The sequence below is a fragment of the Telopea speciosissima genome, chromosome 3, assembly GCF_018873765.1.
Source record: "Telopea speciosissima isolate NSW1024214 ecotype Mountain lineage chromosome 3, Tspe_v1, whole genome shotgun sequence".
Classification (NCBI taxonomy): Eukaryota; Viridiplantae; Streptophyta; class Magnoliopsida; order Proteales; family Proteaceae; genus Telopea; species Telopea speciosissima.
The window spans coordinates 56554113-56578490 of NC_057918.1; the positions used below are offsets into that span (position 1 = coordinate 56554113).

Sequence of the window (24378 nt, forward strand, 5' to 3'; positions counted from 1 at the left end):
GGGAACCAAAACACGGCTTGGCCCATTATTCTTTGACATAATCAAGAAATCCCTGGTGGTGCAACCACATTTGTTGGAACTTAAAAGGAGAGAAGACTGGCGCACTAGCTATTGCCACATTCAACCAGAGCGGGGAATGATCAGAACAAACCCGGTTCAGATGGCTAACCCAGCTAGACTAGAAGGCAGCCACCCAAGCATGATTAAAGAAGAAAAGATCCAAACGGGCCAAAACAAGACGCCCCCCCTGCTGATTGTTCATCTAGGTGAAAACATTGCCAACATAACCCGCATCCAAAAGCCTTGCATTGTGAACAAAACCACCGAACTCCTCCAATGAGATAGAGAAAGCATGCCGTCCCCCCACCTTCTCTGAGGGTGAAAGAACAGCATTAAAATCACCCCCAATGGCCCAGGGAAGGGAGCAAGACCTGGAAAAACTATCCAGTCTCTCCCACAGATCCCTCCTCTCCACTAAAAAATAGGACCCATGGACAAAAGTTACAAAAACCGTAAGGCCCTTGCAACCTCAGAGCATTTCACCATGATAAATTGTTGGTTTTCCTCAATAATGTTAACCTAGAACGAGCTCCTCTAGAAAACCCAGATCCGATCCCCATTGGGTGTGCCAGTAGAACATACTACATCCATACCAATCCGCCTCATAATTTTCCTAGCTTTAGAGAAGTGTGTCTTAAGCTCAGCCACTCCAATAATATCAATCTTGTGCATGTCCACCAAGGCCTTAAGGTGCCTAGACGTAGGCTTGTTGCCTACCCCCCATGCCAACATGTTTACAGAGTTATTCTCTACAAGGGTGAATAAACCACACAGTCATTCGAGCTACAGGTTGTTATGTGTGAATGCCAAAATAGTGCATCAGAATCACTGCCAGTGAAGCTAAACAGCAAGCCTTAGTTATTCTTTGAAGTGAGAGAAAGAGAAGAGAGAGAGTATAGACCCCACCTGGGGATGTGAGGTGGTATGGCCACTTAGGCTGCCTACTAGGCCAACAAGGCCATATGGTGTAGCTTAGCTGCATAGCAATAGCCACAATAACCATCGTAGCCATGCTGCACAGGCACCATCCCAACAACATGCATGGAGGCCTAGCCATGGGCACTGTAGCCGCCCGACCCTTTTTGAGATTTTCATCGAACAGATGGTGGGCATCTAATGCCTCAGAAAATATTTTGAGTTTTTAAAAACCAAGCTCACTATAAGTCATTACCTGCAGAATTTTAGCGATTGTTTTGGACATCACTCAACTGTATGATTGTTAAGCACACATGTCAAGGAGTCAAGGCATATAAGGTTCACCTTTTTTTGACATGAGTACAGCTCACGGTTGAGCTGTCATTTTCCCAAAAAACACTACAAGGTGAATGGCTGAGATCAATTCTTAATAGGGGTTTCAAATCGTTTAATCTAGTTGGTTGATGGGGCATTAGGGTGTATACAAGTGTTTCATGGAATCATTTAAAGATATGATGGCTATTATTGACTGATCTAAGGTTTGTTCAAAGGCTTTGATTGAAGATACCATATCGATGCCTAAGAAATAAGCATTTGCGTATTGGTACATTTAAGTAGTGACTTCTCTTTTTGTCACGAAGCTCTTGTGATTGGTGGATCAAGAATCTGAACTGGTGGCTATGTTTTAATCTCATTTCATAGATGAAATTCCAACAACTGATGCTGACTCCGCTCCCGTGTAAAGCGGAAGATGAAAGTTTGATCCTTCTTTTAATCCTGGCCATCCGTATAGATTGATCTGGGGCTAGAATTGACTCATTCTTTGTCTCAAACTATGGGCTACGTAAGTGTCATTTTTGGGGATTCATGCTGAGTTGTTACCCCCCATAATTTGACGTCCTCTATGCACTGGTGGAGTTGGATTCAGGATTTGATGCCTCAGTGATTTAATTTTTGAAAATCCAATGACTGAGGTTTCTGGGACTTGCTACATGCTGCTACTGATGTTTAGAAGGCTTGCGTTGATAGTGGTTGATGTTCTACTTCATTCTTGAGGTAGTTCTTTCTTTACAGTTCCCAACTTTGTTATTGAGTCTTATTGGGGAGTGAGATTCATGTATTTTTTAGTGTTAGGAATTTGGGTTGACCACTTCAATTTATTTCTATTGTTTAAGGTCTATTGTGCTGATACAATTAGGCGTGGGATTGTTTCATGTAGTTCCTGTGTCATATGGAACGTGCTGAACCTATGTAATACGGTTTTTAATAGCGGAGTGCTAAGCAAACCAAGAAACCCGTGAAGCGGTATTGCTCTGTAGATGTAGGCCATTATGCTAAACCACATATATGATTGTGTTATGGTTTGATATATTGTTTTGAAGTGCTTCCTTGCAGAGTAGGTGTGGTTGACTGGTAGACCAAACTACTTTATAGTGATTGGTGGGTGACCATATGACTTTGTGTTTGGTTGTGCAAATCTGAATTTGGGAAAAAATTTAATTAGCACAGATTCACCCACCCTCTTTGTGCCAAGTTTCGTTCATCGTCCTCTCCCCCCTCCCTATTTCTATAAGTTCATAGAGTGACATGCAAAATAATACTAAATAAGCTTTTGTTGGGCCACAAAACTCAAACATTAATTTCATCCATTGAGTAACAATGTTTGCTTACATAATTTTATTTGGTTCCACACCTTTGAGATACTATAAAAGAGACTAATTGTGTTGATGGGGTGACTTTCAGATGATGATCTTTTGGATTTTGATGCATCCTGCATCCTTCATCCCGAACTTCCCATTAGGGGAAAGTTTGGCAGTAGTATTGCAGTGGCAAAGAGATGCTTTTTTGTTGTCCCATTTATCTAGTTCTTTCGTTGATCATGGGGTGGTCTAGTAATTTTTATTTTCTCGGAGTTGACCTTAGTGCCTAGCAGTTTTGAGTTCTTTCTTTCATTTGTATCCTCTTTTGATTTCCCTTCTAGCTTGAATTTGCTTTAGGGATAGGTAGTTGATTTGTTGAGGAGTTTTCTGCATCTATTTATTCTTTATTCTTTTTTATTCTTTCCTTCAATTTTGGGGGGTAAAGAATCCCTGCGTGTTGTTGAATATATTAACCATTCACCCAAAAAAATAAATAGAAGCTACTAACATGTATGATATGTTTCAATGTAGACCACCAACCAGATGTGGATTGGACCACAATGAGTACCCAAGGAGGTACCTCGATGATACCATTGGCAAAGAACAATACGGACAACAGCTGAATACATATGAAGCAAATAGAAGGGTTGAAGCATAAGGTATCAAGACTGGTTCAATTCAATATTATTGGGAAAATGTGGTCCACTTAGAATTGAAGAAGAATGGTCAACTACAAGATGAACCATAAAAGTAAATGGTCTTGCTCTTACTCTAGTTCATCCCCACCTTTGAAGGATAATACCAATGGTTATGATGACTAGTGTGTTACAATTGGGTTATACACTAATATTGGAGAGTTCCAACAACAAAGTTAAGCATGGTTTTTTAAACTAACCCAGAAACTGATACCACACGATGTTGCATCTACGTAAACTCATCTGGTTAACCTTTGGGATAGAATAACATAAAGGTACGAGAGCAATTGCCTTGCACACTTAGTAGAGTGAGGATCATAAAAGCCCATACTACCAAGAGGGTCTTGGGTTCAAGCCTCTTGGTTCTCACCTTCCCTCCCCCCCCCATGGAACTGGATAAAAAAAATATAAACAACAACATCATCAAGGTACTAAAGTAAGAAACAAAGTATTGAATAATGTTCAATGATACCTTCTATCATTTAAAAATAAAGCTAACAAAAAATTTATGCCCATGGGGAACAACCACAACCAGCTGGATTTTTTACATATTCCCTTCCCTTCAATGTGATCATATGGACTTGTAGGTCACCTCAACCTTCGAGTTTACTCGATAATAACTACCCTTTTCTATTCATTTCCAAGTTCCACTAATTCACCTATCTCAAAGTATTCAATTTGTGCTTTCATGGACACTCTAGGTAATTGCATCAATTCCTTCAACGTGCTTGATCCATCCATGAGATGGCCTTGGTCATCAACTTCTTTGAAGCCATGAATACTGATTTTCTCAAGAGCAGGTGTAATAGTGAGTAGGAATTTAACAAATTCTAGTTGAGGTTTTAGACCATAAAAACTTGTAATAATTACATTTTGAAGATGGTTTAATGAGAACTCTCGTCCATCTTGTACTTCCCAAAATTCTGTATCAATGTGGGGAAACATCTGCAAAAGTAAATGATATCCAAATCAATACCAGAATATTATTAATACTGAATAGGATCCACCCCAAAACAATATCGAATCGGGTCACAGAATCCCAATGACCTCTTATTAAATCAAAAAAATTGGGGATAGAATATGAAATCCGTATTAATAATGGTTATCCAAAACAATTGGAAAGTAAAAGTAAATTAGAAAAAAAAAAAAGAACTAATTATCCATTAAATTTAACGTAGCATAAGAATAAACTTGAAATTGTGTAAATAGGAAAATTATATATCAACACTGTTACAACAATCATTTTGTCTTAAAAATTTAATCCAAAAATGAATAACAAACATACACTTCCAACTACTTAATATTCCCTCCCCCCAAACCGAAAAAAACAAAACACATACTTATTAGCTTCGCCAATTGAAAGATTTGGGTGGGTGGAATGGTTGTGTGCTTAAGGTAAGATATCCTGCAAGTAACTTCTTAGATGATTCATATGGTTGTTACTATTAATGGAATGTTTGTTTCCTTTTAGGTGTTTCTTTGTTTATTGGTTAAATAGTGTGAATGGGATACCGTATATCCATACCTTGTGTTTATCATGCTGTTTATCTGTTTTATGTATCTTGATTTCCTTTGCTTGGCATTGGCTGCGCATGAATGAGTAGCCCTCTTTCTACCCAAAAAAAAGTGTGAATGGGAGGAAAGAGTTATGGAGGGCATTGAATTCTATTTCTGGTGGTATCAATGAGCCATGGGTTATGCTAGGAGATTTTAATGTAGTGAGAAACCACAGAGAGAAACAAGGAGGTGATAGGCTGATTCAACATGTGGTGGATGACTTTAACAAATTCATACTTGATACTGGCCTTCTTGAGATCAAGGAGAAAGGAGTTAGATTTACTTGGTGCAATGGGAAAAGTGGGGCTAGTGGGATCAACTGCATGCTAGACTGTCCGCTCATTAATACGCTGTGGTTGAATCAATTGAGGAGTTCTAAGGCAAAATTTCTCCCTCCTGGAGTTTCTGACTACAGCCCTATCTGTTTGACAATATTTGGTGAAAAGAAATTTTGGCTTAAGCCTGTAAAGTTCTTTAACGCTTGAGCTAAAAGGAGTGATTTTTTTGAGGTAGTCTCTCACTGATGGAGAGAGGTAGTTCATCCAAATCTCAATCCTCTTTGTTGTTTTGCGGTGCGCCTAAAATTTTTTAAGAAGGTGTTGAAAACTTGGAACAAGGAGTTATCGGTAATATTCATTCGATAGTTAAGGAGAAGGAGGAGTTCTTGCATTCTAGTCGGTGGTCCTTAATTTTGAACTTCTTAATGAGTAGTTGGTTAGGGAGGAAAAGGAGGTGAAGGCTTCCTATTTGGAATACTTCGGGGTTGAAGAGGCTTTCCTTTGCCAAAAATCCAAGATCAATTGGTTGAAGCTTGGAGATGGTAGTAGTACTTTCTTCCATAAAGCTGTCAGTTGTAGATCGAACTCTAATTATATCCTTGAAGTGGTGAGAAGTTATGGTTTGACAACACAAGATCCTACTCTTAGTAAAACTGACGCGGCTCAGTACTTGACAACCTTGCTTGGACCATCTCTAGAAGGAGGAGGATTACGTACTAACTTGGAGCTGAACAACCTCTTGAGGAGCCTCATAGAGCTTCCCTAGAGGTAGAGGTAACTACTGATGAGAAAAAGAATTTGGTATTCTCCTTCAAGAACAAGTCCCCCAGGCCGAATGGAGTTAGTGCCTGCTTATTCAACTCTAGAGCAGCCAAATGGAAGTTGTGGATTGGGAATATCGAGAATGCAAAGGTGTGTCATGGAGTTGATCAATTGAACAAGGCTAAAACAATTGCAGGGATACTCTCTTTAGTTCTATTGAGTGGATGCTAGATGTCTTCCCAATCTTGGACTCTCCATATAATCACATGTGATATGGATTTGGTTTAATATAGTAACTCATATGTTGAGTCCTCCTAGTGTGCAAACTCTATATTTTATGTAATCTCAATATTGTATTTCCTAGTTGAGCACAACTAGGATTCTCTCCATTGTAATCTGTATACATACTGAGAACATTTAATGCAAGTTGTAATCCTCCACCCAATGCACTTCATATATCTGCAATTATTACTGAACCGACTTGTTTTTCACAGGCAAATAAGGTACTAGAATGGCACACTGCTATGGCTGAAGAGTTTAATGCATTAGTTTGGAATGGCACTTGGTCACTTGTTCCTCGATCCCTTGATATGAATTTTATTGGCTGCAAATGGTCTACTACGTCAAAAGGAAGGCTGATGGTTCTCTTGAACATTATAAGGCCCGATTAGTTGGGGTTTCACTAACAACATAGAGTTGATTACAATGAGTCATTCAGCCCTGTGATTAAGCCCACAACAATCTGCTATGTTATATATCTCTATTGTAGTCTCACAAGGCTGGCCCATTCGCCAATTGGATGTTCACAATGCCTTCCTCCATGGGTTGTTACATAAAGAGGTCTATATGTCTCAATCACTAGGCTTCACCGATCCCTCTCTTCCTCAGCATGTCTACAAACTACACAGGTCGCTCTATGGTCATAAATAGATACCTCGTGCCTGGTTTCATCGGTTGTCGAAGTTTCTAATTAATCTTGGTTTTCACGATTCTCAAACGGACACTTCCCTTTTTATTCGGCAAATGGGTGCACATGTCTGCTTACATTTTAATTTATGTTGATGATATTCTAATCATTGGCAGTGACACTAGTGTAGTGGCCTCTCTTCTTCGACAGTTGTCTGGTGAATTTTTGATCAAGGATCTTTGTGATCTCCATTTCTTTCTTGGTATTGATGCAGTTACCAAACCCAAAGGTATCCTACTTTCCTAGTCTTGTTATATTTCAAATCTCCTACATTGAGCTGACACGTTAGACTAGCAAACCGATGAAAACTCCCATGTCCACAACTTTCAAAAGTTCGGACTCAGGGGGTGCTCCTATGTCCGATCCAACCAAGTATCAGTCCATTGTTGGGCCTTTACAATATGTTACCCTCACTCACCTTGATGTTGCCTTTGTCGCTAATCATGCATGTCAATTTATGCATGCCCCTAATAAAGATCACGGGCAGCTTGTGAAACGGATCCTTGGCATTTACCTCTCGCAATCTTTAGGAATTTACAGATGTGGATTGGGCTGGTGATGGTATTGATTGGAAGTCCACTGGTGGGTTTGCAGTTTTCCTTAGTCCGAATTTTATTTCATGGATTTCGAGTAAACAACAGACTGTTGCCCGTTCTTCTACTGAAGCTGAATTCAAAGCTTTGGCTGACACTTCGGCTGAATTAATCTAGCTAGAATCTTTACATTGTAAGCTTGGTTATCCTCTCAATGGCCCACCGATCTTATGGTGTGACAATATTGGTGTCATTTATCTCTTTGCCAATCCAGACTTCATGCCTGTACGAACCATGTGTAGATGGACTTTTATTTTGTTCGTGATCAAGTGACCAAGAAACAGTTACAAGTTCAATTCATCTCCACTAATGACGAACTTGTAGACACACTCACCAAGCCACTCACCGCAACTCGGTTTACTTTCTCGAGGGACAAGCTAAAGATTTGGTTGCCCGATTCTCCACCTTGAGGGGTGTATTGAGTGGACGCTAGATGTCTTCCCTTTCTTGGACTCTCCATATATCACATGCGATATAGATTCAATATCTTCACATGTGATATGGATTTGGTTTAATAAAATAACTTATATATTGAATCCTCCTAGAGTGCAAACTCTATATTTTATATAATCTCAATATTGTTTTTCCTAGTTGAGAACAACTAGGATTCTCTCCATTGTAATCTGTATATATTCTCATATTGAGAAAAATTAATGCAAGCTGATTATACTCTTCTCAATAAGTTAAAAAAGACTAAGTCTCATCTTTATTCAAATCTTCCATTCACTATCTTAATGAGTAAAGCTCTTACATTTATAATAATCCAAAAACCTAATTCTAATATTGAAGCCCTATTATGTCCTATGGCTAAGATTAATTGCAAATTACATCACAAAATAAGAAAACAATTAAATACTAAAGTAAATCCAAGTTTAAGCTAGGCTCTTTGACAATTGATTAATTAACACTAAAATGATGTGATTGGTGTGAACATCATTGGTGTTGTTGTCAATGGATCGGCTGTGAATAGTACATATAGTATTGCAGTTAGTGGTGTTGTTGCCAATGGAGCGGATGTGAATGGTTTAGGTTCGAATAGTGTTAATGCCATTGGAGTGGCTTGGAATGGTATGAATGGTATGGATTTCAATTAAGCGACCAATGGTATGACTGGTGGGGCGGTGGTGGCTAATGATGAGGCACCAAAAGACCCATCGTCTAAGTGGGGGGTGGGTTAATGCTTTTCTGAGTTTGTAAGGAAGTCTGTGCTTCCAGATGTGGCGGCTCTTCCAGATCGGCTCCATAAGGGTAGGATTACGCGTGTTGTTGGAGAATATTTTCATCCTTAATTCATTGATCTCTACAAGTGGAGTTTAAATACATTATAAGAATGTGATCTTAGAGAATCACATGAAATAGGAAAGAAGAGATTGAAGAGCTGTACCAATATCACATGTGATTAAATCTAATATTTCATGTGATATGGTTACTTTACAAAGAGAAAAGAATAATATATTTCCAAATATGTATTGCTTGGGTGGCACTACTACATGTGCACTGATACACCCCCTCAAGTTGGAGAGTCGTAGCGACGAATCTTCAGCTTGTCCCATAAAAAATGGAAACGTGACGTGCCAAGCGGTTTTGTTAGTATATCAGTGAGCTAATCTTTGGTGGAGATAAATTGAACAGACAGTTGGCGTAGGGCAACCCGTTCTTGGACAAAATGAAAGTCAATTTCCACATGCTTTATTCTAGCGTGGAATACTGGATTGGCTGAAAGATATGTGGCCCCAATGTTGTCGCACCACAGAACATGTGGACTAGGAAGAGGGTGACCAAGTTCACAAAATAGAGATTTAAGCCAAATCAATTCCGCAGACACATCAACAAGTGCCTTATACTCAGATTCAGTCGACAAGCGAGCAACTATTTTCTATTTACGCGATGACCAAGATATAAGGTTGGGCCCCAAGAAAATGGCATAACTGTCAGTAGAGCGTTGTTCTGACCACTGCCAGCCTAGTCTGCGTTAAAGAACGCCTAAAGGGTGTGAGACATGGACCGAGTAATATGTAAGCCATGATCAATGGTAGCCTGGAGATATCTAAGAATTCGCTTAACCAGATGGTTCACTGAGCATCAATTGGAGATTGCATAAATTGGCACACATGAATGACTAAAAAAGAAATATCAGGTTTGTTCAGCGTAACATACTATAGATCTCAATGAAGGATCGATATTGTGTCAGATACGAATGCAGTGCACCCTCTGAATCAACACCCAAAGCAATGGTAGCCATAGGTGTTTGAACCAGCTTACAATATGACATGTTGGCCTTGTTTAGAAGATCCCGTATATATCTAGTTTGAGACAATAAGAGACCATTTTGGTGGCAAGTGGCCTCAATGCCCAAGAAAAAGTGAAGATCACCAAGATCCTTAATGGAAAATTCAGCGGCAAGGCGCTGAAGAAGGAGAGAGACCTGCTTGGAGTCACTACTAGTGACGAGTATATCATCAACATATACCAAAACATATGCAACATGAGAACCAGCCTGCAAAATAAACAAGGAGGGATTCGTCTTACTGGCAAGGAACCCCAACTGAATAAGAAATTGTGACAGGCGATGGAACCAAGCGCGTGGTGCTTGTTTCAACCCATAAAGTGATTTATGGCGGTGACAGACATAATCCGAATGATTGCTGTCCTCAAACGCTGGTGGTTGAGATATATAGACCTCTTCGGTCAAGAAGCCATGAAGGAATGCATTGTGTACATCTAGTTGCCGAACCTGCCACCCTTGAGAGATTGCAATGGTCAGGATAGAGCGAATGGTGGTAGGCTTAACCATTGGACTGAAAGTATCATTGTAGTCAAGGCCATAGAGCTGATGGAAGCCTTTTGCAACAAGGCGAGCCTTATGCGATCTAGAGAACCATCAACTTTTCTTTTGATGCGGTACACCCACTTAAAGCCAACAATATTAGTCATGGAATAAAACCATGGAACAAGAGACCCCGTACCATTATGAACCAATGCATTAAATTCATCATTCATTGTAGCGTGCCATTCAGAGTGCTTTGAGGCCAGCGAAAAACAACTAGACTCAGTAGTAATAGTAATCGTGGTTAGGGCAGTTGGTGGTTTGTTACGTGGGTGTAGAACCATGGGATGTCATGGTAGGGCTTTAGAGGGTGATGGGGTAGGTGGGTTAGACACAAAACTGGTGGGAGGGGGAGATGGGTGGTGGGATAGCCAAAATAAATCATGAATAGAGCGTGTCTGAATAACTGGTGAAGAGGTAGTGCTTGTAGGACTGGGAAGGGGCGTAGCCAGAGGAATGGGAGATGGGGACGGAAATGAACATGTAGGAGAGGGTAAAACTGGACTAGGTGCTGGAACTCTAAAAGGCACCGAAAGATGATTAGGGTAGGTAGTAGAAGGTGGTGAACAAATAGAGGTAATGACCCATGGAAATGAGGGAGATGAGAGTGGGGATGGGGAACGCACGGCAGGCAGTTGAGTGAAGGGGAAAACTGATTCATCAAAATGCACATGCCTTGCGATATACAGTCTATCATTTTTAAGATCAAGACAACGATAGGCAGAGTGAGAGGGGCTGTAGCCAAGAAACACGCATGGTTGTGGCCGGTACTCCATTTTGTGACGATTTTAGGGACAAAGAAATGGGTAACAAAGATAAATAAACAAACAAAGAAAAGAATAATTGGGGGGTTTTGTGGTGAACGACCTGAGAAGGGGAAAAGCCGCTAGAAGCCTTGGCAGGCATTCGGTTAATGAGGAACACAACAGTCTCAACGCCAAAGTTTCAGTAAGACAAAGGTACAGACCCATTAGCAAGAAGGGAAAGTCCAGTTTCAGTGATATGGCGATGACGACGCTCAACATCCCCTTGTTGCTCATGGGTATGTGGGGCCGGCCACTCAATGTACAATTCCTAGTTTTTGAGAACATTGGGGAAGAGAGCAAAACTCCCCACCCCAGTTTGTTTGTATGGATTTAACTTTGCAGGAAAAATGGCGTTCAACCATAACTTGAAATTGAACAAAGGTAGAAAAGACATCAGATTTATATAGAAAAGGGTAAAACCAAATATACTTGCTATGATCGTCCAAAAAAATTACATAAAAACGATGTCAAGATAAAGAGGGGGTAGTAAAAGGACCCCAAACATCACTGTAAATAATATATAGAGGAAATTGACTACGAAAATGAGACTCAGACATAGACAATCTGCTAGATTTTCCTAACTAACAAGATTAACAAACTAGTCATAAACGAGAAGATTGATACGACAAAGTATTGGACTTCAACATATGGCGAAGAAAATGTTCATTTGGATGTCCCAAATTGCTATGCCAGCCACCAAGAGTGGTGCACTCGGCTACAGAGATAGAGGGAGACGAACTAGATGATAGAGTGTAGAGTCCGCCTTTACTCGGACCGGACAACACTGTTGACTTGGTGACCTGATCCTTCACAACAAAATTAGAGGGATGGAATTCAAAGAAGACATTATTATTTTTGGCAAAATCTCTAAACGAAAAGTAAATTCTTAGAAATAGACGGGACTTGTAATATATTGGATAAGGTAAAGGAAAGAGAAGGGAGGGGGAAGAGATAGAACTGCTACCAATATGTGAAATTGGCAGCCCCTTACCATTGCCTACATGCACTTGATCATTACTAGAATATTCTTCATAGGACAACATGGAATGAATATAAGGAGTTACATGATGAGAGGCGCCCGTGTCAGGGTACTAGGTGAGGATGGTGGATGGATGTGGAGTGGGAAGAAGTGAAGGGTTGGGATTAGGATAGCCGTGGGTTTGAGTAGGATAATAGGACTGAGAAAAATTAGCATGAGATGGGTAAGGTGTTTGAGGGGGATAGGGATTTTGAGGGCAATAAAAACATATAGTATCTGAGTGAATGTTGAGATTGTGGAAAGAGTACCACAGATAACCACGACCACCATACTGGCCAAAACGTCCACCACAGCCTCAGTCAAATCTGCCACGCCCCCCATGCCCCCATTGAGAACCACAACCAGGAGAAGGGTCGGATTCACTAGAGAAAGAGGAGGACCACTGAACGGTGTTGGCAGATGGAGTTGAAGAAGGAGCAACTTCAGTAAAAGACAGCTTTCAGAAGGCACGCATGCTTTCATGGCTATGGAGAAGGCCATGAAGTTCAGTGTAAGATCGAGGAGTGGGACAATTCAGGATTCCAGAAACCACATCCTAAAGATCATCACAAAGAACCCTTAAAACATGAAGATTGAACTCAGTAGGTTTTGAGGGCATTGTTAGATGCAGCAAGTTCATCAGCGATAGCTTTTACACGACAGAGAAGAGAGGTAACTGACTCATCAGGCTTTGACGGAGTTTCTGAAAGTCCAGATGCAAAGACATCAGTCTAGTAGAGGAGGCCAAATCTAATGCTTCATGAAGTGTAGTCCAACATTCATAACTCATTTCTTTGTCGAGGAGAAGAGGGACCAGATCTTCAAAGAGAGAGGCCATGAGATGGCTCACAACTTGCCACGTTGGTCTCAACCAAAAAGAGAGGCCCAGGTGCTTTCTTGGTGGGTTCTACAATGCAATTTGGGGCCATATCAATTTTTGTGCTTTATTGGCAATCCCTTCCCTAGGACAGAGGTTTACTTGGTCAAATAATTGGTGAAATGGACATGTGGTTGCTCTTGTGGACTGGAGTTTCAGTAACTCGGAGTGGTAGAGTTTTTTCAAAACTTGTCGTTAGAGGGTGTTACAATGTATTGCTTCCAACCATTACCCTTTACTTATTGTTTATGAGGCTTCCAGTAAACCTAAGAACTACCCTTTTAGACTACATAATTTTTGGATGGAGCGGTCCAGTTTCTTGGATTCTGTCAAGGATTCATGGTCTCTCCCTATCACAAGTTCTCCTCTATTGGTTGTTGCCAAGAAGTTGAAGTGCCTCAAATCACTTCTGAGGGTTTGGGCTCGTTCTAAATTCCCCCACTTTGATACTACTCTAAAAGATGCAAATATAGCTTTAGACGATGTCCAAGAAGCTATGGACACAATTGGTGTAAATGAGGTTCTATTTGGAATGGAGGCTGATGCTAAAACAACATATCTCAATGCTTTGCGTAATAGTGAGAAACTCTAACATTATATCGGATTAAATGGTTAAAGTGGGGGGGGGGGGGGACCAGGAACTCAAAAATTTTTCACCTATCAACCATGATTAGGAGATCACACAATCATGTCCATTAACTTAAAAAGGAAGATGGCTCTTTTATGGAAGATTCGGATGGTATTGAGCAGTATGTCAACGACTTTTATGAGCAGCTTCATAAATCTGTCCCATGAGTGGAGTACTTAGATTTTGTTGTTGTTATTCCTTCAGTCCTTAGTGATGCAAACAAAGCTAGGTTGGATGAGATCCTTGGAACTGAGGAGATCAAGATGGTGGTATGGGATCTTAATCTGGACAACTCTCCTAGGTCAGACGGTTTTTCAGGTGCATTTTATAGACATTGTTGGATATAATTGTTGTTGATGTCTATGGGGCTGTTAAGAATTTTTTTGAGGACGGAATTATTCCTAAGGGTATCAATAATTCCTTGATTACCCTGATTCCATAGGTTGAAGGTGTTATTTCTTTGGATAAATTTTGCCCTATATGTTTGGGCAATTTTGTCGACAAAGTCCTATCAAAAACCATGGCGAATAGGCATAATGTCCTTCTGTCTATGTTGATATCTGATGAGTAGGGAGATTTTCAAAAGGCAAGGTTATATTTTCCAATATCTGCTTGGCCTCAGAGTTGGAAAATTTAATGCATATAGCTGTGAGAGGTGGTGGGATAGGGCTGAAGCTTGATGTGCAGAAAGCCTCTGACTCTTTATCCTAGAGCTTCCATTTCAATGTTCTAGAGAGATTTGGCACAGTATCCGTTGGATTGCCTAGTTGCAACAACTTCTAATCTCTACTCGCATCTTTGTTCTCGTTAATGAGGGCCTTGTGGGTTTCTTTGGAGTTGAAAGGGGTTTGCATCAAGGAGATCCCCTCTCTCTCATGTTGTTTATTATTTTTAAAGAGGAGCTGTGTGAAAGTCTCAGGAAGATGGTGGAGGAAAACAAGATCAAGCCTTTGAGAGGTCCAAAGGATTCTCAAACCCCTAGACATTCCCTTTTCGTTGTCGATGTTTTTATATTTGTAAATGGCTCTTTCATGTATGTGCGAACACTGAGAGAATTCCTAGAGAAATATCAAATCTTCGTTAGCCAAAAGATCAACTTGGAAAAAAGTAAGTTGTTTTGTGGCTCCACTAGCCCCCCTAAGAGGCAACACATCTCAGAGTTATTGAACATTCTCATAAAAAAATTTCCAACCAGATATTTGAAGGTTAAACTGCAGTCCATGGGATCATCTCCATGGTTCCCCTGGGAAACCAATAAACATTATACTAGGGTTTTGCACCCAGGGCTACCCATGGGCAACTATTAGAATTTTGAGGTTACCCATGGTTGCCCATGGGAACCCTGGTTGGGCAATCCAATTAGGGCTTGGTATACAAATTTATTACCAAACCCACTTTTTCTTGTCCCATAAAAATTTGGGATCCACAAGAGAGAGAGAGAGAGAGAGAGAGAGAAATCATATCTTTTCCATCCCATGGAAGGGAACCATTCCATACCCGAATGTGCAGTGGAAAGAGATCGATTCGGGTTTCTTTCGCATCCCATGATTATCAAATAATTAAAATACTTAATGTAAATAAAATAAACATTAAGATCTGCTAACCTGTTAAGCCTCAAGTGTTGCTCCTCCTCCAGCTAATGGTTCTTCCCCTAACGAGCCGATCAGCCAAGCCCTAACTTGGACCTCATTGATGCAAGTAGAAGATACCCAATCCAAACTAGAATTTCCTCTCAAACACTTGGATCCAATCCGAAAATCCAGGTTTCCAAAACCCTAACTTGATCTCAAAACCCTAGAGAGCAAGGACCAAAAGAGAAGAAGGAGAGAGGAGAGAGAGTGTCTCCAATTTCTAGAGGGGAAGCCAGAAATTCTATCCAGCCTTGGATTGCTTCTGCTCCCCCCTCTAGTGTGTTTATATAGGTGAGGCTCTAAAGAGCCTCCCCATTCCCAATGTGAGTCTGACTCTCTCTCTCCAGTTTGACTTGAAACCCTGATGGGCTTCTAATTAGTATAGAACCAAAACCTAAAAGGGAATATTTTAATTAATTAAATTTAACACTAATGAGCCTAAAATAAATTACATCAAGCCCATACTAGTTTAAAATAATTAATTAATAATTAACAATTCCCAAAAATACAACGGCATATCAAATATTTACCAACCCTCCATTAAACAATATCGTCGTCATGGAATCTAGGGCATGGCATGTACACTAGTACTGCCAAACCCCATTCCTTGGTACATGTCTATATCGGAGTGTCTGTGTGCGTGATCGGAATCCGTATAACGTGATTAAACTCTTTAATCAAATACATAATTATAAATTATCATTTTATGTGAAAATATGTTTTACAAAAACCATTTAACAAATCGGTACAAGACCTTGGTTCAAATCGACTATCCACAGACTAGCTCCCCATGATTTTCCTCAATCGAGTAGTGGAGACCATGTTGAGTAACTCTTTGACTCACCCAATATTTTCACATTCCCAAAACATTGGCTTTAGTTCTCTTAAACCGCATTCCCAATACACACATCAACATGTGTGTACTCACATTTGTACCCAAACATCAAACATGCCTAGGCATACCCAATGCGACGACCATATGATAAGGGCTGCCCAACCCATACCCTAGTCATGACTACCAATTTAAAGTAAAACTTATGGACATGCATTGCTCAAAAAGTTTATATCGCCTATGATCATATTAAACAAAATGTATGAAATGTTTAATACATAGTAAACCGGGTCGAACCGGATTAAATCGGGTTTGATGGACACACATATCCAACAGTATTTAGGTGTAGAGATTTTTAATGGCAGGGTTACCAAGGAAGTTATGCTAGCCCTAGTGGATATATTCAAGAAGCGGCTTTCAGGTAGGAAAGGAAAGCTTCTTTCCTTTGTTGGTAGGGTAGAGCTTGTAAGGTCAAGTCATTCTGAGCATCCCAGTTCATAATTTCTCAGTGTACTGAGGACCTTTTTTTATGGAAAAATGGATCCGCAATTTAATCTGGTTGGGTGATGTTTAGGTTCGCAAGGCTATGGTAGTCAAATGGGATGTGGTATGCAAACCAAAGGTTGAAGGGGGAGGGGCTAGGCATTCAAAGACTCTACCATATCAATAAGGCTCTATTATGCAAGCTTGCTTGGTCTATAAAGCATGATTCTTCTATGGTTAGCTTCTTCTTTAGCACCACATTCGTCAATGCTGATGGGTCTCTAAACAATTACTACAAATCCTCATCTATTTGGCCTGGTATTAAAAAGGTGTGGCCTGTGGTTCAGCAACATAAGAGATGGGTTATTGGAAATGATGTTTTGGTAAATTTTTGGTAGGATCGATGGCTAGGGAATGATTTAATAGCTGAAGCATCAGGACTTCACTTGGATTTATTTAAGGATAAACTATGAAGGTAGCAGACGTCATTGTTAACTCATCTTGGAATTTCCCCCAGATATCTTCTACATTCCTTGGTGATATTTTTTCTTTGGCCAAGTAAAAATTTTTGCCATCTCCTACTATTGAGGACCAGTGTTTTTGGAATTTAACCTTTTTTGGGAAATTTTCTATCCTTTCGGCTTGGGAGGAAATCAGAAGGAGAAATCCAAGGGTGGCTAGTATGGAGTGGTTTGGAATAAATTCCTTCTTCCTAGATATCCATGCTTTTCTTGGAGATTATTTTATGGGAAAATTCCAACCGATGAGTTTCTTAGGTTGAAGGGTGTGCAGATGGTTTTCCATTGTGAGCTCTGTTATAGTGCCTCTAAGTCCATTTTACATCTATGTTTTGAGGGTGAATACTTAAAACAAGTGTGGCATGGATTTCTGGATTATTTCGGTCTTCAATGGCCCTCCTCCAAATCTTTTGAAGAACTAATTGTATGGTGGAAAAGGAAGGCCAAGGTGGTTTCTTGTTCGATGCTTGGTTGACTGGTGTTGTCCTGGTTCCTTATGTTTTATGGCTGGAACATAATAGAAGGAAGTTTGAGGGGAAATCAAGAATAGTTAGTCACTCACTCAATATGATTCTAAATCTATTAAGGGAGCTAGCTAGTTCTTTCACTTCTCCAATATGCAATTCCCAAAGTTTGATCTATTCAAGAAGGTTGAAAATTTCTATCATCCCTAAACCAATGCAGATTATCATGGAGATTTTTTGGTGCAAAACTACTAGGAGATGGGTCAAACTGAATGTAGGTTATTCTATTGGTAACCCAGGTAGAGCTGGGGTGAGTGGAATTATCAAAGATGAGTAGTGTGTTACTAACTCAACCATCAGCATGTTCATTGGAGTAAAAACTAATTACATGGCTGAGTATGAGGCAGTAGTTCAAGGTATTAGAAGAGCTAAACTCTTGGGGTGTCAAAGTTGTGGATAGAATTTGATTTGACAATGGTATATTTACTCTTATTCCATTCCATGGTTTATTAAGCAGGATTGGATTGCCCTTGAATCTTTCTTGAATCAAATCCAATGGAAAATTTCTTATTGTTTTAGGGAAGCGAATCCCATTGCGGAATACCTAGCTAAGCTAGCGACAAAAAGAGGAGAGTCTTATCAGTTGGTTTGCAGCTTCCCCCAATATGTTAGGGAGGCCTTATCGGATGATTTTATAGGGTGGGCGAGATATCATTTCAATTACTGTGAGTTATTTTATATAGGGTTTTTGTCGAGGTTGTGTATGCCTATCCTTTGTATTTCTTGAATTAGTCTAGGTATGAAAGTCTGTACTTTTTTACATCTTAATTTAAAATCTTGCTAACCTTTAGCAAAAAAAAAAAAACAAAAAAGTTATCTCCTTCCATAAGAGAAAAGATTGTGTATTAAGGACTTTCAAATTAATAGGAAATAAGATCTCTTTTGATTGCGCTAACTTGGATTCCCTAAGGATAGCAAACTCCTCAAAAATAGGAAAGTATTGATCTTGGTTGGGGTTCTCATAGGTAAGTTATCTCTATAGAAATCAGTTGAGGGGAAGGGAGGCTTCCTTGCCAACGATTTCTAGCTTTATACAATACTGAGTTAGCCTACACTTGTTGTTGGTTGTGTTCACACTGATGTATACACGTAGGGTTTCTTCTAGAAGTGAAATCCACATGGTAAGGTATGAATCAACCTTGATGATGTGGCCTAGTCTGAACCGATTTGAAGCTTGATCTTGGCTCAATTTGGGATGCAAGTCTGGGCATGCATCATATCCTCCAGGTTGAAAAAGATTTTGTCCTCAAATTCTTGCCTTGATTAATGATGCTTATTACCCACCGGGGTTGAATGAAAACCAACAAAAGTCATTGGTTATATCTTCAATTGAATATAGTAGAATTTGCTACTCAACTTCAGATTTAATGACGGTAGCAATTGATGTGTTCATCCCTCAAATAAATGAGGGATTAAAATATGTCTTGTTGATGATGCTTATGCATTGAACAAATTACGGATCATCATATGTACTGGCAATTTTGATCCATTAGAACATGTCTCCATTCATGTTCTCTACTTCATTGTCAACAAATAAATAAAGTCACACACTAGCAATGGCTCCAAATATGGATCTCAATACGTTTCAACCTTCATCGTTCCGTTCATGAAAAAATCTCTAGAAACAGAATCTGATATGCATATATGATGAAATCAAATCAAAGAACTATGACGTGATCTCCTCGACAGGAAGATTGGTGGTTGTTGGGATAGTTTCGTTGCAATGAAAATAGTAACTTACATTAAATGCAGCTAGCTCATCGTGTTGTGCTTCTAAAATAGAATCAGGTTCAAGGCTTTCAAACCACTGTGTTCGTCGACGTACTCATATTGGTACTCATCAAAGACTGAGGGGTTGTTCAAACCATCCTGATTAACAAATCGATCGCCTCCAATGTCGACTTGGGAAGCTGAACTTGTAATTTATGGTTTTTCATCGTCTTCAGTTTCGACTTGCAAAGACAAACTGGTAATTTCTTGTTCATTGTCGTTGAAGCTCATATATCATATACTTTAGTCCAGTCGGAGGATATGCGTCGATGGTTACTCCTCATTCAAATAGATTTTTTGACTCTTTAAAGACAAAGACTAAGCAACAGACTCCTGCTTATTCGGACTCAAACATTACGAAGCATTCCTCAAACATTCATTCTCGAGCGTACTTTGGCAAGTTCTTGCTGAGCATGCAAAAGTTCACCTCAAGGCATAATTCAGCAAGTTCTTACTGAACAAGAAAAAGTTCTTCTCTTGCATTGTTGTCCTCGAAAAGTAGTCTTTGCGCGATTACAGTCTCTTTTGTTCTCCTCTAAGGCTTTGATACTACTTGCAACAGCCTAGTGGAAGCTGCGGGTCAGGAGAATCTAGAATGCATAGGTGTGTCACAGAATTCATCAATCTAATAAGGCCAAAACAATTGCAGGGAAACTCTCTTGAGTTCCAAAAGAGTATGTCTCAACTTTATTCAAATCTTCCATTAACTATCTTAATGAGCAAAGCTCTTACATTTATAAGAATCCAAAAATCTAAATCTAATATCTAAGCCTATTAAATGTTACACCTAAGATTAATTGCAAATTACATCACAAAATAAGAAGATAATTAAATACTAAAATAAATTCTAATATAAGCTAGGATCTTTGACAATTAAAAATACTAAAAGAGTAAATTACTCCCCCCTCCCCTCGATTATGCCCGAATGCCAAACACCACCCCTGCATATTGAGTAATAGCTCTACCCTCCCCTGAACTCAAAAGATTCTATTAACCGTTATCCATTCTAGTTTGGCTTGACCCTTTGCACCCCGCAAGGGTTCTTCTCAATAGATTTGGTGATCACATCCGATATGATGCAAGCTCTGATAGATTGGCAAGGGTACAATCCATTCTTGTTGATGGTAGATGGAGTCATGGTCATCCCATTTGGGGGGAGCTTGGCAATATTAGCAGACATAGTGATTTAGGGCAGGGCTCAGTCATTTGGTTGGCTTCTTCATCTAGTTTATTCTCCACTAAATAATCTTGGAACATTGTGAGGTGTCCTGCCCAGAAGGTGGAATGGGTGTCCTTCGATATAGTTCAGGTCTTATATTCCCAGGCACTTGGCAACATCATGGAGATGTTTGGTGAATGGTCTCCCTTCTAAGGATCAGCTCCGAAAGTGTATAATATCGGTTGCTCCCTTCTGTTCTTAGGGTATAGAGAGTAGAGGGAACACTTATTCTTTGAGTGTTCCTTTACTAAAATGATTTCGATAAATATTCTGAGTATTTCTTCTCCTTATCGATGATCTTCGGGCAGCATCCTTTTAGAATCTATTTGGATTGGAAAGAACTTCAAGGGAGATTCTATTGGGTGTATTGCCAAGCAGGCGTTCTCTTCTAAGATTGCCCACATTTGGAAAGAGAGAAACTTTCGTTTAAATAAGATGAAGATGATGTTCCACGCTCTTATCCTAGGTTTGGAGTTTGCTAAATCCCAAGGTTTTTCAAATCTCTGGATTGAGTGTGACTCAATGGTTGTTTTCATGCTTGCTTCAAGGGCAGTGGTTTCCTGGTTTCTCCACCAGCGTTGGTATGGTTTGTTATCGTATTTGGGTTCGATTGCTTGGAAGATTTTTCATTGGTTCCGGGAAGCAAATCCAATTGCTGATTTTCTGGCTAAATCAGCGGCGTTACATCAATGTTCTTTAGTCATGGTTTCTTTCCCGGCCTCGATTCAGGACACCTTGGTTGTGGATGCCCAGGGTAGATCAAGATTTCATCCTGTGTATTTGTGATTCTTTGTGTCTTCGTAACTTTTTCCTCTTCTGATGATGGCCATGCCGAAGGTGGGAGAAGATTAGGTGTTCATTTTTGAGGGGTTTTGGTCCTCTATTTTTTGTATTCCTCTTTTCTTGGTGGTTTTTTAATATATGATCCTTTAGCGAAAAAAAAAAGACAAAGATGATGCCTTGCATCATTAGAGACATCATTACAGATGTTGAGGATGTAGAGCTATTACTCCTATGTGAAGGCAATCCCCTAGGAACATCTATCTTCTTTAGAAATGGGGAATCCATCCTATCTAGATCGGGGGGCATAAGCCCTGGGTGAGTTGATATTAGGGGCAGGTCATTGTTGTTGAGGCTACTTTGGTTTTTGGTTTGGTTTGATTTGTAGTGCCTTTCAGACCTAGTGTTATTTTGTGGTTTAAGGGTTCCTCCTTGTGGCTTAATCTGGCTGCCATGTTGTTGTAATTATTTTCCTTCCTTTTCAATAAATTGCTAGGGAGAAGGATAGGTATGCTAGCGATATACCGTATGTGTCTATCTCTCTCTTCCACCCTTCAAAATGACTCCCTTACCCCTCAAAGGGACAAAGAGAAAGACACATAGGGTGCTAGCATACCCAACCTTTTCCCAAATTGATATTACCTATAAAAAAATACTTATTAGACCAATATTGAGTTACCAGTTTTGTGGTCTCTCAATATTGATTTACCAGTAACTCAATATTGCTCTGATTTTAATACTTCATCCTACTTCATCAAAGAAAATGAACGCAAGAAAAGGATGAAATTACATCAAGTATGGAGGAAAATATTTTAGTTTTTGCCTTTAGAGTGGCAAAAAAAAAAAAAAAAAAAAAGAATTTAGAAACTCCAAATCCCTTAAGTTCCTAAAGATATTAAAAGAACTACAAAATGGTTTTAAAACCCCTAGGCTTGATTTGATATGATTTCTATTTCAATTTTAAGGGGTGATTTATATTTTAGAAATTGTTTGGTTTGATTTTTGCACATTATGTCAGTGAAATAGAAATTCAGACATAGCTGAGGAGTTGTCTAAGGATTTCTATTTCATTTGATTTCACTCTTGCTCTTTAATGAGCACATGATTAATTTGATGGGCAAAGTAGTAATTTCATGTCAAAAATAAAGCACCACCCTTCTTCTCCTAATGGTCTCGTCATCACCAAGCCACCACCACGTCACCACCGCAAGTACCCCCACCACTGCTGCCACTACAACGCCGCCATCACCACCCTTCCCAAAGAAATATATAGAATCTATTCTCAGAAATTGAACTACCAAATGGAATTTTTTTTTATTCTTGAAATATTTAATACTGATGCAACTAAAACAATTTCAATTTTTTGTCCAAAAAATCTATTTGTTGACTATTTCATGAATCAATCCAAAATTGAATTAGAAATCATACCAAATATGGCCTACGATATATCATAAAATTGTTTATGTTGTGGGAAATATGGTGACATTTTGCATAGCTGTGTTTGATATATTTCCCACTAAAATGACTTAGTTGCTGACGTAAAAATTAAACATTTTGAGGTATAAGATAACTCACATCAATTTGGAGTTTGTGCAAGTTGGGAGCGCTTCTAATCAAGCAGAGTCCCACTGAGATCATATGCAAATCATTAAAGCAGATTTCCAGATCCAATTTCTTCAGATGATAAAAAGTATTCGAAAGCCTCTTTGGTATCAAATCAGCAACAAAGAACTACACATAAAGATCATGCAAGAAATAGGTGTGAGAAAATATTTAAATGAATAAAGGGAAATGCACTAAATAATATTCATGAAACCATCTTACTTTCAGGAAATTCCCACCCACAGAAAGCATCTCAAGACCAACAAGACTTCCAAAAACCTTCATCAAACGAGAAATTCCATCTTGCTTATGATTCATAAGTACTCCTTCGAAACCAAAGCATTGCAAATTAAGAGACACATATGCTAGAAGTGGGGTGTTCTTGAAGCATATATTTTGCGTGACCTTACAAAAACCATCAACAACTAACTCTTGCAGCTTAGGAGCATTGATAATTAGGTCAGTGGAATCTGTAAACCCGTCTATCATCAATCTCTCAAGTATTGGGCACCTGGAAATAAGATCCTCAAATGTGAAGCCAATACAGTCAACTTTATAAAGAAAAAGGCTCCGGAGGGACTTAAAGCATGCCAGCATTGGTGGACTTCTAAGTGTGCAAAAACTGACTTCCAAATGAGTTAGTTGTTCGCAAGAGTAGAGAGATGCTAGTAACTCATAATGCTCAAACTGGGGCTGCAGGCGAAGGATTAGTTTTTGTATATAATTTCTTGATACGCATAGCATCCACTTATCTATTATATCTGGGGAATTTGGAATCCATAGATGAGAGATCTTGAACTTGCAGATTGGGCCTCTGTGGTTCAAGAGAACTCCATCAATAAATCTTGCAAGCTTGTCATTTTGGTTTATCAAATCATCTCCGAGGGAACAATCGAATATAAGTTCCGGAAGAGTAACCCAATTATATCTCCACTTTTTCGATAAGATGCATGTTCTCACGGCTTCCCTTATAGACAAACGAGAAAGGATGGTTTCTATGATGTTTGCAGGTATATCACTGATTTTATCTCCATGTAAACTTGGACCCCTCTTCATCTTTCAAAGGAATCTTGGCAAGTTGTGCTCTTAGTTGCTTCTGACATCCAAAATAGACTACGTTAGCGGATCACACTCATACACAATACTGAAAGAAAAAACTCATCAACAATAATAAGAAGTTCTTAAAAGGGGCGGAAAAAAAAAAAGCAGATGACATGGGATGAGAAATCGATTCAAACACATATGAGAACAAAAGGAATGCTAAGTAAACCTAATGAACATATTTGTTACAGTTGCATGCATGCTTAATCTGGCCAAGCACCTAAGAAGAAGCTTTTGAAAACCTTTTCCATTAAATTTTGGCTCAACTAGATCGATAGACATACCTGTGGTTTAA

The 24378-nt window shown here is 39.4% G+C and overlaps 1 protein-coding gene across 1 annotated transcript; it reads right to left on the bottom strand.

The window, feature by feature from the left end:
• Positions 1 to 3940: 3940 nt before the first annotated feature.
• On the bottom strand, positions 3941 to 24038 carry LOC122655322 (F-box/FBD/LRR-repeat protein At1g13570-like). The gene is made up of 4 exons (XM_043849527.1): positions 23205 to 24038; positions 22956 to 23111; positions 9893 to 9964; positions 3941 to 4255 (listed from the first exon to the last, which is right to left on the bottom strand). Exons 1-4 carry the CDS (start codon positions 24036 to 24038, stop codon positions 3941 to 3943), a joined length of 1377 nt encoding a protein of 458 aa, XP_043705462.1.
• Positions 24039 to 24378: the final 340 nt, after the last annotated feature.

What these genes read in the sequence shown, in the direction of transcription:
- LOC122655322 (XM_043849527.1), bottom strand. Translation starts at nt 24,038, where the DNA reads ATGAAGAGGGGTCCAAGTTTACATGGAGATAAAATCAGTGATATACCT. An exon ending in TGCACAAACTCCAAATTGAT is followed by an intron (nt 9,965 to 22,955) that starts GTGAGTTATCTT and finishes TTTATTTTGCAG; the next exon opens with GCTGGTTCTCATGTTGCATA. An exon ending in CTAGTAGTGACTCCAAGCAG is followed by an intron (nt 4,256 to 9,892) that starts GTCTCTCTCCTT and finishes TTACTTTTGCAG; the next exon opens with ATGTTTCCCCACATTGATAC.